The sequence below is a fragment of the Glycine max genome, chromosome 5 (assembly GCF_000004515.6).
Source record: "Glycine max cultivar Williams 82 chromosome 5, Glycine_max_v4.0, whole genome shotgun sequence".
NCBI classification, from domain to species: Eukaryota; Viridiplantae; Streptophyta; class Magnoliopsida; order Fabales; family Fabaceae; genus Glycine; species Glycine max.
The window spans coordinates 41,341,869-41,359,274 of record NC_038241.2 but is presented as its reverse complement, the minus strand read 5'-3'; the positions used below and the strand labels follow the sequence as shown (position 1 = coordinate 41,359,274).

At 30.5% G+C, this 17,406-nt stretch overlaps 1 protein-coding gene across 1 annotated transcript; it reads right to left on the bottom strand.

The window, feature by feature from the left end:
* Nucleotides 1-6,791: 6,791 nt before the first annotated feature.
* Nucleotides 6,792-15,834, bottom strand: LOC100803308 (aspartate--tRNA ligase, chloroplastic/mitochondrial). The gene is made up of 15 exons (XM_003525191.4): nt 15,185-15,834; nt 14,827-14,970; nt 14,476-14,585; nt 13,809-13,920; nt 13,594-13,665; nt 12,495-12,586; nt 12,115-12,235; nt 10,570-10,692; nt 10,169-10,364; nt 9,886-10,073; nt 9,720-9,791; nt 9,020-9,118; nt 8,828-8,908; nt 8,095-8,152; nt 6,792-7,128 (listed from the first exon to the last, which is right to left on the bottom strand). Exons 1-15 carry the CDS (start codon nt 15,545-15,547, stop codon nt 6,962-6,964), a joined length of 1,998 nt encoding a protein of 665 aa, XP_003525239.1. The 5' UTR covers nt 15,548-15,834; the 3' UTR covers nt 6,792-6,961.
* Nucleotides 15,835-17,406: the final 1,572 nt, after the last annotated feature.

Here is a 17,406-nt window from a genome sequence, read left to right as displayed (position 1 = left end):
TTCAATCCATCCCAGTCTTATTTTGTCTGATAAAAGTTACAGTATGCAGAAAGTAAACGTGTGAATTACGCACAATACAAACCCAAAGATTGCAGATGGTTGATTGGTTACAGACAAATATGATGTAATCTTTTGAGTCAATCTGGGACTATTTTTGGTAATGTTTTGATTGGGTATTTCTTATGCCAATGTTTATAATATATAAGTTTTTAGCTGACAAAAGAAAAAAAACAGTACAAACCCAAACGCTTTTACCTTAGATAACAGCATGTTATATGTAATAAGTATTATTTGAAATAATATCTATAAAGCTTATAATTTTAAAGCACTTAAGCTGAAAATTAAAGTTATTTGGTTAAATTTATAAATTAAGTTATCAGTCTTCCTTACCTTATTCTCAATTTATTTATTTTAATAAAATTTACAGTAAAACTTATTCAAATAAGTTTGTTTCAATATCTCTTAATAAATCACAACAATTCCTATCAATGTTTTAGTATCTATCTGTTTTTGGGTTATTATTGTCATAGATCTACTTTATCTTCCATCTCACCTTCACTTTATTTTTTTATTTTTTTTATTTTTCATTATATCATTTATTACATTTATCACTTTTTCCTCTCTTTTTTATTACTCTTTTTTTATATATATTTCTCTTTTTTCTCTTTTTTTTTTTACTCATATTATTGTTTTGTAGAATTTATCGTGCAACTTTTGCGAAAGGAGAACATTTTTTTTCTTTAAACCAATGAATGATTTGTCAACCAATCAGACTTTTGGAATGTAATCTTAATTTATTCAGACGTACTTTAAATCAGTTATGTGTCTTCAGACTTTGCACAAAGTAGAAGGGGACCAGGGCTTGATGGAATATGTTTAATTAAAATTATGTAATTAAAATCATGTTTCTTCACCTCCGTTTAATAACTTGAGCTTTTGTCACATCATCAGTGTTGTATCCAACAATATTAAGTGATCTATTATCAGTGTTAATATTATTATATATTCTAATTAGCAAATAAAATTAAGGGAAAAAACGTCATGAAGTCTTGGACAAAGATGCGTTTCCACTCCTAGTTAATAGATTTACATACCGATCGATGGAGAAAAGGGAAATACAATTTGAGAAGAAAAATAATAATAAATATCATAAAGCAGAAAATATATTAATAAATTTATATAATTTTTTGTACAATAAATAGAAATTAATAAAATGATTTGTGTGATAGAAAAATAAATAAATGACATTATTTTAGTAAATATTATAAAAAAATATTAATATGAATAATATAACCCAATAAAAATTAAAATACATATACAAAGTGATTGTAAAAAGTAAAGGAAAATATTTGATAAGTACTTCATATGTTATCTTACACCTGGTGAAAAAGAAAAATATAAACATAATAAAAATATTTATGAAATCATAGAAAATAAAAGAAAAATAAGAGATGTTAATAAGATATTTAAAATGAAAAAATATTCATGTATCATTATTAAAAAAGTAAAACACAAAATAATTATGAGGATTAAAGTGTGAAAAGTTAGGTAATTAATTACCCAATCCATAGATCTAGAAAGCTAGTATAGGGTGGTAGCGAGATCGTGAACTCATTAATTATCTGCAGAAGATGTAGCATCCTTTCGTAACACAACCATGTAGGTAGTTTTCCTAACACACGAAATTACTCGTGAAGCTTTGGAGTTTGATTGTGATAGTGTTATCATCTAAACCAGAACTAGTAGTAGTAATTAATTAGGTGACCGTCACACACAGTGCTCTCTCTCCCCCTTACCCCAACAAGCAAATGTTACAAGAGATATGGTTGTTGCTCAGTTGTCTACATTTTCATGTATACGTACTGTAACCATTCTGTGACACCACGTGGCCCCCAAGTGCTCCTTCTTATCTACCTTTTGTTTAAGAAAATAAAAAAAGTATAGAGAATATGCGTTGCACACGTGTCAAGCCACTGGCCTCAATTTCTTTATATTCATAATTTCATATATCCTTATACATATGCGGATAATTTCTGTTTTGCTTCTGCGTCGTTTTCATTAATTCATAATTAGTTCATAATAATGAAAATCATAATATAGTCCTTGTCATAATCTCTTTCATTAGGACAAAGACTACTCCAACCACCAAGGCATGCAAAGGCATAATGAAAAGTTGTGAACCATTATAGCAGACTTGCCCGTCAACTAATTTAGGAGTAACCTTGGCCACAAGCTTTATTTGTACAATTTGTTTAAATCAACTTTCATTATCTATTTTTAAAATTGGGTAAAATATATTTTTCATTTCCAAATATTTGGTTTTATACTCTCTTTTTTATTCCGTAGTTTTTTTTGTCACTATTATTCTAAAATATGCCATATTTAATCTAATTAAGTTAATAACTCTATTAATTTATTATTAACGTAACTAGCAAAATTAGATGTTAGTACTATATAATGAATATTTGAGGTAATATGCCACTTTCATATCAATCACATGACATGCATGTAATTGATATGTGACAATTATTACATGCGTCATTTTAAGAATATTTTGTATTCATGAAAAATTTTCAAGTTTAATTTTGATTTTTATAAAATTTAAAGTTTTGATTTTATTTCTCTTAAATTCAAAGCTTGATTTTAATCCTCAAAAAAAAATTATTCTTCAATTAATTTTTATCTTAATTTAATCATTTTAAAGTCTCTAACATCTTCTTCATTCACTTTCACATTCATCTCGCAAACATATATAATTAGATAGTATTGTTTAAACTATAATTGTTAAACCGTGGTTCAACCATAGTTAAATTATTAAATCTTAAATCATTGCTTTCACTGATTCAATAAATAATCTAATTTTAAAAACCTCATCTCAATTATTATTAGAAATTACAGGAAAAGGTAAAAGTAGAATAGCGTAGGCTTCTCTAAACAAAAAAATGACGACTCAAATCCAAATCGAGTATTAAAACATCCAATATATATTCCCTTACATCCTTCGGTAACTAACCAACTTGCGACGCTTGATTTCAAATTTGTTTAGTGGTAGAGTTATGTAGAAGTTGTTGAGTTAAAGTGTCTAAACTTTGTAGAAGTTGTTGAATTTTATGTAGACTAAAAGCAAATTTTTAATTTTATAGACTAAAATCACTTTGAATTTTATGGGGATTAAAATGTAACTCGTATGCACTAAATTAACAGAGTTAATGATTTTTACTACAATAATCATTTAAGACAATCTATGTGAAGTTACCTTTTATCTTCTATATAGTATTCTTAAGCTATGTTATTAAATGGATTCTACTCTGATGTAATGGGGAATCTAATTAAAAATTCTGGTGGCTATCAGATTTCATACCATATGGGTATAACATCTTCCAAACAATTGCAGGAATATTGAAAACTTTACATTTCATCTATTTATTAGGATTTATGCAGATGTTCTTCTGCATCGGGTAAGGTTTCAATTTATCTTTCTTCTATATATTAGCGTACCTAACATAGTTTGGAAATAATTTCAGAGTAATTTGATAGTAAAAAAAATTATAAGATTAATTTGATAATAAAAAAAGAAAAAAGGAGAAAAAAATCATAATTTTGATTCCATCCGCTACGGTAAAAAGAAATAAAATAATAACTTCATCCCATCTAAAATTCCTAAGGAACATCAGAGCAAACCTTCCACATACATGAACAGTTCTCCTTGCACTAGCCGACACGGTATGCACTTTTATAAATTGGAAAAAAGAATTTCTTAATACTATATATTATCAACCATTCATTTTTATATGTCACGTTATTTAATGGATTTATTCTAATGAAACCCGTCAAATCAAATAATTGCCGCTATCCTGGAGTAAGCAAAGTTTATACTAAACAACAATCTTTTTAATTATTTATCAAGAAAAGTAGCAACACAAGGTTCAAATGAATTGAAGAAGGAAAGCACGATTATGACTTGCTAACAAAACCTCTGCATTTGACCTTATTTTCTAGGTTATCGTATTTTTATAATGCGTTACGCATAACCCTTCATTTGTTGATGTCTGCCCTCTCTGTTTCTATAATTTTGGCATAGCTCGTGTAGTATTTTTTTTATGAACTTAATAATGATTCAATCTCTACTTTACGAGGGAATAGGGAACTTTATAGGCCATACAGATCGAGGCTTCAATATTCCTAAAGCAGACTATATTGCACAGCAGTTTTATGGTGTGTATTTGTTGGACTTAATCAAATGATGATCCAAAATGAAAAACCATCATGCTGGTGGCGCAGCAAAATTCCAAATTCATTAGAGCTTAATAATTACTTCTAGTGGAGAGGAGGGACACATTGAAAATTGTGGCCATTCTATGTAGACCTAATTTATATATGTTGACATAAAAAATTTCATCCTTTTTTTGGTATCTACCTCTAAGGATTAAAGTTATTCCCTTTTCCTTCAGATCTGAAGGAGCTTTAGACTTTTTACCCTTTATTTGTTTGAGGGTAAATAAAGAAGAGGTAAGAAAGCAATATTTGAGATGAGAATAAGATGGAATGAAGTTTTATAATAGGTCTAATTTAAGAGGGGAATAAAAGAGAAAGAAATCGCCCCCCAAAAGTTTCATGAAATTGAGGGGAAATGTGTTGTATTGGATTTTTTATTTTACTTTTTAAAAAATAAAATTTTATAATATAAAAGTAATAAATAAATTTATATTAAGAATAAATAATTTAATAAAAATAAACCTTTTTAGTTAAATTTATTTTTCTAGTTAATAAAAAAAAGTTTTTTATACAATTTATTTATTTTATTTCATCTACTTTTCCACTCATCTAAATAAATGAAGAATTTTCTTTTTTATTTCTATTTATTCAAACAAATGTATTTTAATTTTATTTCTTTCCTTTATATTTTTTTAGAGACTGTCAGACATAATCCATGAAAATCCACTCACCAATAGAATCCGATGACTATTTAAATAAGCAAAATAGTACATATTATAAGCAATGCTACATTTGTTTGAGGGGGCATGCTCAAGAAGAAAAATACTAATACTTATGTTATGTATGTAAGAAGACATAGAAATGAGTTTGTGTCTTTGTGAGGGGCCAAGGAAGCGCCTTCTTATTTGAATAGAATTATAATAAATATTAATATATCAAAAATAAATTTTTGGTCTATTTATAATTTATTAAAAAAATTAATCAAACCATGACTTTTTCATGAAAGATCGTCTAACTCACCTCTCATTATAGATAGATATCCAACTCAAATTTAAAATATAATATATTTTATTTTTCAAAAAAATATTTTTACAAAATAAAATTTAATATTTATGTATTTGATATTGTTGCAAGTTGCATCCAAATACCATTGACTTCGAGAGTCATTCCTTAAAGACCAATGATAAATGATATTTCAATCTAACTAATTCATTAAATATGATTATATTGGATAAATTAGTTAGATTTATGATTAGATAATCAGTAGATAAACAGATTGAATGACCACCCTACCCCCAGAATGAAAATCGTGTTACAAATAAAATAAAATATAAAAAGTGTTGCAACTGATGATAAAATGAAAATTCGAGCCCAGCAAATAACAAAATGTGGGTCAGGGCTTGGCATGCATTTGGTTCCGCATCGATTACCAACATTTTATACTGGTATTTAATTTCTGCTTCAAAAAAAAAATAGTATTAAATTTCACGTCAAAAATGCGTAAGCCTCTTTCTATTGCTTCAAATGTGCGTCATCGTCATGTGGTATGAGACGAGAAACGTGTCTCTTAAGTTATTATCCATATTCCATAGACTTAAGTTTGTTTGTTTTTGTTATTTTTAAAAACAAATAGTTTTTAATTTTGAAACTTTTATACATATTTGGATATGGATAAACATTGGAACAATATTTTCAAATGTGACTCTAGTGGAAGCAATTAGCTTTTGTGTTGGGTAAAAAAAATTAGTTATATTATAAATTGATTTTAAGATAAAAATTAAATTTCCAAATATAAATTACTTAATTTCAGGTAAGCTCTTTTCTCTGTCAAATCTTATTATCACACGTAAGAATTCATTGTGAGGTTGACTTTGATCTTTCTTTTAAAAATTGGAGTGCTAAACTATACTAGCTGCAAGTTTACAACTTCTAGCTGTAACTTAATCCGTAAAATTTGAAATAAAAGTGGTGCTTAACATGCAAATAAAATGAAATAGAACAGTATGTTATGCTTCAGATTTGCTTGATTCCACCGTTTTATCAGAGCCAAAATATATCACATTATCAATCGTGTGTCTCAATTTGTTATATTTTTAAAATGTATTCAATATAAATAAAACTCGTATATCAATGTACCAAAATTTATAAAAAAAAATGTTATACAATATATTTTTATCTGGAAGAAATATGAAAAGTAGTCTCTACATAAAAAAAAATATATTTATGGTTCTTACATGAAAAATTGTTTACAAATTAGTTCCTATCATTTATTAAAATTTCTTCTTTTTCAAGCAGGGACAAAAACGAAAACCAATATGTAATTACAAGAACCAGAATATAAACTATTTTACCAAATGGCAAGAATCAATTTGTAAATGCTTTTCCATGTAGAAACTGCTCAAAATAGGGATCAAATTTTCAATTTTCAATTTAACCATAAAAGTATATCCATCTATTATTAATATAGTGGAGAAATAATAAGTGCATGTTTGGATACCTTATTGGAATCGATTCTGGCCCCCAAAATCGTGCTATAGTATAGATAGTTTAGGCTATACAGTCATCTAGACAGCAACTACATCCAATTGTGATTCATATTATCCATTTCTATAAATTTGTTTGGCTCAAAAATGTGATTAGCATAAGTAGGTTTACACATTGAATTAATTAAAACTCCTCTTCCTTGATATACATAAATTATTCCTTAGAACAATACAAAAATGGGTGTGGAGTGTTGAGTATGTATCTATGTTGTAATTGACAGATCTTTCAGCTGCTGGGGATCCACCTCAGATGGTGATCTCGTGAGGGCACACTGTGCAGTGGTTGTTTTTGGAAAAGCAATGACATCTCTGATGGAATTAGCCCCCGCCAACAGCATAACCAATCTGTCCAACCCATAAGCTATGCCTCCTACATTTCATATACGAGAATTATCAATAAAATCTACAATTATTGATCTTATTGAGAAGCAATAGGTGCCCCTGAAACAATTATTCAAATAGTGCGTTTAAAAAATCACACTGATCCACTTTTAACCACATAACCCTCCAATATGTAAAACTGTAATTATGCAAGTGGAACCAAAAATGTAGCAATGATGGCTCATATAAAGATTCTTGACACCCTCCTTACAACTTTCTCTGTGTGCCAACAACTGAACCCCCTTTTTATCCAAATCCTTCGCAATTTCTTAAGATTGTTCAACCATCATTTTCCCAACACAATTTATAATCTTAAGGCACACCTAAACTAAGACAACAGAAGTTACTGAAGACACGGTTTTTAAAATTGCTTGCAACTCTGTCCATCCTTGACTGAAAATCAGCTAATACCCTGTTTGTTGTACAATCAAATCATGTTTGGGGCCATGAAAAATTATTTGTTTATTAACATGGTTATTTGGTTAAAATTTGGGTTTACAAAATAATTTGTGGTGAGAAGTGAAAAACTTGTTTATTTTAGTATAATTGATTCTAAATGAGAGATATATAGTTTTTTTTTAAAATAAAAAATCTATATACTTCAAAAGCAAATAAGTGATTCTGCTTTGCCATCCAAACAATAGATTCTTCTGAACTCGCTTTTAAAATCATTCCCCAAGAAGAACCAAATTTTTAAAAGTCAATTCTTTTGAGATCAACTCTACCAAATCTGAACCAGACCCTAGCAGAGTTGCATTTCATGAACCACCCATGCATATATGTTTCACAGCTATTGTTAACCATTATTTTAAAAACACTAGAGGAAAATTGTCTTTTCATAGATGGATGGTTGGACAATGGACACAGACCAATGATGTTAACCAGGATAGTTTCTCAAAGGAAAAAAGAGGATTTGAGCTATAAACTATTTTAGAACGTGTACAAATCTGCATACCATGTGGTGGAGCCCCCATGTCAAGCGCTTCAAGAAGATAACCAAACTTTGCTTCAGCCTGAAAGAAATTACAATGCATAATTCATGTTGAAAGTGCTAAAATAGTAAAATGTCTTCTATGATACTAAATATATAAGCGTTCAGCCTATTTCAAGGATGGAAGAACTGATAAATATCAAATGTGTCACAGATCATCCAAGAAGCAGAAGTCAAAACTGCATTTTGCATAAAGATACTTGTTACAAAATAAAATATGGAGTTGTATACAAGGAAATTCATTGCATCAGTGCAAGTCCATACAGAAGCTTTCAAACTAAATCAACAGATCTCAAAAAAAAAAAAAAAAACATTCTATTCAGTTTTTCTTTCTGTTAAGATCTGTACCATTTTGAAAGCATTTTGTAAAATTTCAATAGGCTCGTATTTTTCCTACTCTTTAGCCATTCAGTTTTATTTCCATTAAGATCTGTACCCATTTTAATTATCAGGATGGTAACTAAAATAGTAAGAGTAGTTAGATTTATCGTCCATTCATTCAGAAATATAGTGGACAGTGTGAACCCAGAAAAAGTAATGGGACACAGGAAAACAATAACCATACATAATTCTAGTTTAAATTTGTCTGGCAACATTGAAGCATTTTATAAATATAGAAAGATGCAAAATAAATGAAAAGATAACTATGAACAGGAATGGTGTCATAGTCATTATTTCAGATTAATGGTCCACACACCTGCTCCATTGAGATGCCAACAATCTCTAAAACCTTTTGTTGTATATCACGTTTATAAATTCTCAGACTTCCCCCACCAATCTGACAAAAAATAGGCACAAATTAAAACTGTTATTAATACAGATATCAGTGATCAAATCATCAAGTCTCACAGCTTACAGAGATAGGAAAGTAATCAGAAATGACACTTACCTCCACCCCATTGTAAACCATGTCATAAGCCAACGCACGAGCAGATGCAAGGTCATTCATGTCTTCAGGATTTGGTGCAGTGAAAGGATGATGAAGAGCCTGAATTAGGCCATAATTCAGAATAATGGAAAGAATAATAACAAAGATAACCATAAATGATTTATTATACCCAAAAAATTTACTAGGACCTCTTATTCCCTCAAGATAAAAAAAATCAAGCACTAACCACAGGCCATCAAGTTCAATTTAGAGGAGATTTAGAGAAATATTTTAAAGAGAATTTACAGCAAGAATGCTTCATCATTCAAGAGAAATGTAGTACATATGTTCTACATCATTCATACATATAGACTGGTTGATAGACTTAGTGGAGATTATTTCCTAGGCTAATATTAATTGACTACAACTTCCTAAACACTAATACCCATGAGTACTGATTGCATTTTATCATGTGATACATGAACGTACTATTTCCTAAGTGCATTAACTAATATTTCCAAAACTTCCCAAACAAAGGAACTGAATAATATTCAAGGCTTGACGAAAGGAAAATTGTCAATTCACACATTGACATAAATTTAAAGAAAGAAGAGAGAAACAGCAAAGATAACTGTTAACGACAAAGAACGGTCATACAATTCCAAAACAAGACATTTATTATATTGAGAAATATACTGTAAGGTTTAAAAGCAGAACAGACCTCAAGCCTCTGCTCTGGATCATTCCACTCAAACATCGGAAAATCAGTTATCCACAAAATTGAATGCCTGCCCTAAAACTCAAAGAAAATAACCAAATAATATTAGAAAAAGAAATAGTTGAGAAAGAGGAACATTTTTTCTCTACAAAACCAATCACCAACTTACAAGGTCAATTAAACCTAGATCATGGGCTACATAAACTCTAAGACGGTCTAAAGTTTTATTTACAGACGCATGATGACCCACTGCAAATAGAATCAGATCACTTGGTCCTGAAGAGCATCGCCTTAACAAATTCCCTCTAGTTGTAGGATCCATACTTGATACTAAAGCAGAAATTCCTTCAATATTCCCTAAAATCAAAGGTTTATGCAATAGACAATGGAATATAATAAATATCTCCCAATATCACAAAATACATATTATTAATAGCAAATTCATCCTTTACCATCATCCAAGACCTTGAGAAAAGGCAAACCCTTTGCACCAGATTTGAGTGCTTCATTGTAAATATCACCTTTCTTAAGAGCTGAGTTTGAGTATTTTTTTGTACCAGAAGGTACACATAACACTTTGATAACTCCCCCACTCTCCAAGGAATCAGAGAAAACCTTGAAGGAAGACCCTGAGAAAATGTCAGATACCTGCAGCACCGGAAAAATTATATTACAGCAAGATTCCTTAAGAAGCAAATATAGGTAGCTACAACAATACATGACAACAGCAAGGTATATCAATTATCAAATCAAAGAGAATACGAACACAAAAGACAGGATCATGAAAAAAAACAACTGCCATACACAAGAAAATACAAAAGTGCTATGGAGGAGGTGAAAGAAAGATCATTACATCTTTTAACTCAAGATCAAATCTGGTATCTGGCCGGTCTGAACCATATCTACTCATTGCTTCAGCATATGTAAGCCTGGGGAAAGGGTTAGGTAACTCCACACCTTTAATTTCAAGAAAAACCTGCAACAAATGCACCCTACTTACACTAACACACTGATTGGCAAATGAAAGAAAATGGGGAGAAAGAAAATGAAGAGAAGAGAAAGTAAAGAAATTTGTAATGTTGTTTGGTTTGGAAGAAAAAGTGGAGAAAGAATGGTAATTTCTTTATTGTTGTTTCTTTGAAGAGAAATAAGAGAAAAAAACCATAATTTGGCCAATGAACATCTGTGCCAATTTTCCTGCAACTTTAGTACTGCTGGTCAAAAAATTCAGAAAAATCAATTATGCAATTTAAAAATTGATCATACACTGACCATAATTACCATTAAACTAAGAAAAAACGATATAACTGTTAATGTAATCAAATTTTGAATGTAAAGGACTTCCAGTTGCATTGGGTACACCAAAAAAGGGTTATTATGATGTTAAATAATAAATTATGAATGTCAATCAAAGATTTGAGCTTAAGTGAGTCATGTTTCATCACTTGAAGTTCATTTGGGTCATACAGCACATCATCATGTACTCAAAGATGATGATTTTATTTGGTATTTGGTGTTCAAGTTACTGCACAGGGCTTGATTTAAGACAAGACAAAAAGGGGCAAATTTAGGAACATTCCTATATTCACAGCTTCCAAAGAGTTTTCTTTGGTATGGAGAAGAAAAGTTAGGAGGTGGGACTCACCCTAAGATTTTCTTTTCCTTCACTTTTCTATGATAAACCAAATAAGAGAAAATGAGCATTTCTAACAATTTTTTGTCCTCATTGCTTTCTTGTTTTCTTCTAAACCAAACAATGTGTAAGTAATAAGCATATATTTTAATATAGGAGATGAACAACTTTAAAATAGACAAAATATATTTGCCCCTCAAACAATTTGCCAATTGGCACACTCTTCCATGAAATCATCCTCAATCACTCACAAATTAGCAATACAATCCAATTATTATAGCCATATTTATGTAAAACCACATACATAAAAGATTTGTATCCAAAAATTTTGGCTTACTATCACAAAATTTAAGTTGGAGAAATTAAAGAAGCTCTTCCTAAGAGGATGGATAATGATAAAGTAGTTAGTTTTGATAATGTTCCAGTTGAATTTTGAAAATATATAGAAGAAAAAGGTATCATTTAGCTCATAAAGCTATTTAATGAGATTTTTATATCTAAGAACAAGGTGTTTTCCACTAAATTTTGTCTTTAGTTGTCCTGCATTCTCAGTTGACATTTATACATGCTTCTAAATCTTCAATGATGACATTTGACACTTCAAATCACAAAAGGAAATAACCTTCTATTTATACCTAATTCCTTTGTTCAAAATTTCCACCTCAAGTCCCGATATGCTTTTATTACTCCCAAGTTTTGAAATAATCAATTATATGCATTTTATAAGCTGTTAGAGAGGTCTGATTACAAATATTATAGACTAACCTTTCTAATCAATTCTTCATTAAGCATCAACATATCCTCATAAGGAGTAAAGGCCATTTCCATATCTAGCTGGGTGAACTCAGGTTGTCTATCAGCTCGTAAATCTTCATCACGAAAACATCTGGCAAAAAGTAAATTGCAATTTATCCAAAAAGAAAAGCCCCTTCCATCATAATTGTTTCAATTTTAAGTTTGGTATAGATTACAGAAACAAGCATTCTATATTCTTAGTTTATGAAAGTCACTTAAAATGCATATTAGTATAGGGAAAAAAACTTAAAAGAGAAAAAGGAAAAAGCACTACATGGGGGACAATAACATATTCTCACAAAAGAATCCAAGCTACAAATAAAGACTCGGACATAAGACAAAAATTTTACCTTGCAATCTGATAGTATTTATCAAAACCAGCTACCATTAGCATTTGCTTAAATAGCTGAGGACTTTGTGGCAAGGCATAGAATGTTCCTGGCTTCATAATTCATGTGATAGTGAATCAATAAAACAATATCAATTAAGTAGCTCACAAAAAATAGATAAAAAAGACTTCTACTGCCTTTCGTTGTACTCTTAGCAATGCTCTGCTCATCAAAAACGTTATCCATTAAAATAAAAATCAAAACACAGACAAATAGTCAATGCAGCTACGGTTCTTACTTGTGGGAACTGTACTGTGTGTTCCAATCATGTTTTGCACTACCAAAACATAAGAGACTTAATTGCAAAGTATGAGTATAGATAAAGGTATGAGATATGACATTTTTGAAAAAAAATTAATGTATGGGTCTGTTAATATAAATTTTTAAAAGAGTATACACACACGAAGAGAGAGAATTTTATTTAATAAAACTATATGAAAAATGTTTATCAGAAATTATAAAGGGTTAGGAATTCTTCGAAGTGAGTGTTTGCCTGTTTTGTTTAGCATTCAGACAGCAAACAACACAGAGCAAAGCCAGCAAGAGCACATCATCACATTCCTATGATGCATCATCTCTTGGCAAACAGGAAGGAAATTTGCACTCATGGAGTCACTGTCAAATGTTGCCGCCGCCCGCCAGCAATGTTTCTACCATCACATGTGAGTATGAGAGAAGAGATAAACTGGTTGTGAAATTTGCGACTAGGATAAACTTATGAGGGAAGAATTTGGTCCTATAAAAGCTAAAACGAAATTTCCCCACTGTGCTGACACTTGACAGTACCAATATTTTTAAGGTATGTTATTCTGACTTCTTTACTCTAGTGAAATAGGAACCCATATTAAACCAAGAAAAATAAAAGACTAACCAAATTTTTTAGAGAAATTGTACAAACTGGACACCCTTATTACTGACAAAGAGAAACCCAACTCATTTAAAATATTATATATATAAATCAATGGTTTGAAATATATTGGATAAATTTCATGATCATAATCTTGAGCAACAAAAGCTGCAAATTAATAATCTCATGCAAGAGGTGAAAAGATCTAAATACCTGGATTCTTGATGGAACTAAATAATCCCGGGCACCTTCTGGTGTGGATCTTGACAGAATTGGAGTTTCAATCTATCTTATGACCAAAAAAGGTAAGATCAACACAGTATATCAAAAACCAAACCCCAAAGTGAGAAATAACAGTGGAAGGCAAGCAACACAATTACTTAATGAAAAGAGAACATAACTTAAGTGATGAACTCACAGGATAGTACCTCAACAAAACCATGAACGTCTTCTAGATATCTTCGAATGAGTTTAACCACTTTATGCCGCAGCAATATGTTGAAATTCATTTGTTGCCGCCTCAGATCAAGACATCGATACCTGCAAAAAAGCAATTATAAGCAATAGATCTCTTATAAATGTACATGAAACAATTAAGAATAGGCATTATGAAAGAAAATTTGATAGGTCAACCACAAAACAAAAGCAAAAGATAAGTCAAACAAGTGATTACTAAATAAATGACTTTATAACATTCAAATACAGACCACAAAATTAATAGGAAAAAACCATGAAAACCTAAGACAAGATAAAAGTAAATGCACCAACCATGTGAAATTAAAGAACAGAAGCTATGTTCGCATCAGAATTTTTTTGTGTGTGTGAACCAAGGTATCCCTCGGTCGAAAGCCAAGGACTAATCTCCCAAGGTATCCATGTAAGGGGTTGACCTCTCCCAACAAATGTTTTCCCATACGCATGAGCTAGGGATCAAACCCATGACCACATGCTTAAGGGAAAAGGTTATCTACCAACCATTGACAAGTGACATAATAAGACTTTGACCTCATAATGACTATCTTCTACAAGAAACCAACCAACATAAATAATTACAAATAAGCAATTATGAGTATCATGTAACTTCACGGCTAGTACCTCAAACGGATTTCCTCTTTAAGAGAGTCTTTTGCATCATCTGCTGTAGTAACCAAGAATGGCAACTTTGAATTTACAGAGTTTAGCAATTGAACTTTATTTGCAGCAACCTGCCACACATATATATATACAAAAAATTTGGTTGATATCAATAAAAAAAAAACAGATCTTCAGAGTCCAGACGCCAATTGCTTTAGTACAAAGCACATTTCTTCACAGAATAACAAGGAAGGAACATGGGGAAGTATTGGAGAAAATAAAACTTTCATTAAATAAAATAAAACCTTCGGGCAACCAAATTGTTATCAATTCAATAGAAAAATGAAATTCACCCTTACAAATGATATATACCTCGATGAAGCCTGTTTGCATCTTCTTGTTGATCGACTCATCTGGCCTAGACCTGACAACACCCTCAATGGCAACCACGTACTCAAGTCTCAGATCATTGATAGCAGAATGGGCATCTGGAAATTCATTAGGAAGGGTTGTAACCTGAAATTCAAGCTTAATTAGAATACACAGCAAATACAGTTACAAACAACAGTAACAGTAAAGTAGTAAATGCATAACAGAAAACTACAAAAGAAGCATTGGCAATACAAAAACTTTTTATGAAATGGACGAGGCTAAGTAAACGTTCAGGCGCCAATAAAATCTTATAGGAGAACTGGATTAAGAAAACCAACCATTTAAAACATGCAAATACCTGAACAATGCCAGTGTGGTCTCTGAGATTAAGAAATGTGAGCCCACCATGGACCCTGTGAAGGGCAACCCACCCACAAAGCTGGACACTTTTTCCCACATCATTTGAAGACAATTCGCCACAAAATGCAGTCCTGTTGACCCACTCAAGGGGTTCACTGAGGGGCAAAGGTGGTTTAGCACTGGAAGTGAGTGTTTCAGAAGCACAAGCAGAAGGAGGTGGTTGTGTTGAAGCAGAAGCGGAATACACGGTTCTGGTTCTGGAAAGTGACAATGGAATGGTGTTGGAAACTCTGCCCAGAAACACCAGAGATGGCCTCGTGCGGAAGGCCATCAAAGGCAAAGCTTTAAGGAACAAAGACATGGTTTTTTGAGAAAATGGATACCCAGTAACGAAATATCCTTAAAACCCCTTGAGTATTCAGAACCCAAACAAAATTAAAAATGATGAATCCGCGAAAAGTATTCAAATTTGCTGAAGATTGGCGCTAAGAGGAATACTTGCACCTAGTGAAGAATACTGAATGGGAAAAATAGAATAATTGTAGAGCAACCATTGACCAGAAGAAAGATGAAGAACAGTGGAACGCAGTAAAAGTGCAAGGAGGAGCACCGTGGCGTGGGAAGGAGATAACAGATGAGATATTCTTTTACCGAAACGACGTAGTTTCTGATGTGGGTCGATAAACGGGAAAGGTTGTGAAATAATGGGCTCGTTTTTAGGGCTCAATATACGTAATGGGTCTATATCTATATGTCCAGCCCATACCGTATGCTAATTAATGGGCCTCAGGGTATCGTAATGGGTTGGGTTGGGGAACATAGGGTCAAAAGCCTACTTACGCGATTTAACTGAATAGTTAAAAAGCTCAAACTTAAAAATTAAATATTGAATTATTTGACAAATAAAGAATAACAGATATAGGCATAATTAATTATTTGATCAAAGCATCAAATTCGGTAATTATAATTTTCATATTTTAATTTCAGATAAATAATTTATAATAACAAAAACGGAGATAAAAGTTATTTTAATATAATTAACAAAAATACTACAGTATCGTTAATATATAAATGAACAAATCAATTAATATTTTAATTTTCATTTCTATAAATTTATATAATAAATAAATACTAAAGTAATTTATTTTCATTAAAATTATTTTTCTGTCATAAAATTACTTTTTATTATATAACTTGATTATATGCATATAGAAATAAGAGTGAAAATAGTAATTGATTTGGTCATTTGTGTATTAAAAAAACTGTAGTATTTTTTGGTAATTATATCAATTGGTGCATTATTAAATTTTTAGTAAGTATTATAACAAAAAAAATATGAAACATATCACGTGTTGGATTCTCCGCGTAAAGTTGTAATTTTGGATAAACTTAGTAGTCAAACTAATAATTTTAACGTGGTCAATCAATACTCAAAAAAGACTCATGTCAGTAAATTATTTTAGAATAAACCCATATAATATTTTGATTGTGAAAATGGCTCAAATTGGTAAATCAGCTCTGGTGGTGTGCATAAGATCGAGTAATGGAAGAAACATTAGAATCTTCAAATGTGAAAGAATAAATAAGGGATTATCAAAAAATACAAGGGTAACAAAATATTTTTAGTTACAAAGTAAAAGATTAGAACAATATTTAAAGTTTCATTTTAAAAGCATAATGCTTTAAACTACGAAAATTCTTTTTTTACTTAAACCAGATTTTTAGCTAACAAAATAAAATTTAATTAATTAATAAGTTATAAGTAAAACATCTCATTGCCATGATTCTATTGTGGTGAGATATGAATAAAATATTCCCGGCATCGTCCACAATTTGTTGCTTGTAATTGTGTGTTTCGATTAGGGATGCAAACCTTACATAGATGAGAAACTTGAGCCGCAAATAATACAAATCTCATTTTTCTTTAGAATCAAAATTCGACAACTAAGATATAATAAATAAAAATTAGACAACAAAGATATTGCACGGCAATTTGTTAGTGTTCTGTTTCCTTGATTAAAAATATTAACATTGATTAGTTTCCTCATATATCTTTCATAATAATTCAACTTCTCAGTCATGACCGTGTAAAATATTTTATAAATTCAATTAATTGAAAAATATGTTAGATATAATTTTAAAATTAATTGTTATAAAAACCAACAAAATTAACATATATTATAATTTGCCCATCAGAATTTTTCACGCCTTTTTTTAACT

What these genes read in the sequence shown, in the direction of transcription:
- LOC100803308 (XM_003525191.4), bottom strand. Translation starts at nt 15,547, where the DNA reads ATGTCTTTGTTCCTTAAAGCTTTGCCTTTGATGGCCTTCCGCACGAGG. An exon ending in TAGTTCCATCAAGAATCCAG is followed by an intron (nt 12,587 to 13,593) that starts GTATTTAGATCT and finishes TGAATTATGAAG; the next exon opens with CCAGGAACATTCTATGCCTT. An exon ending in TGGTTTACAATGGGGTGGAG is followed by an intron (nt 8,909 to 9,019) that starts GTAAGTGTCATT and finishes ATTTTTTGTCAG; the next exon opens with ATTGGTGGGGGAAGTCTGAG.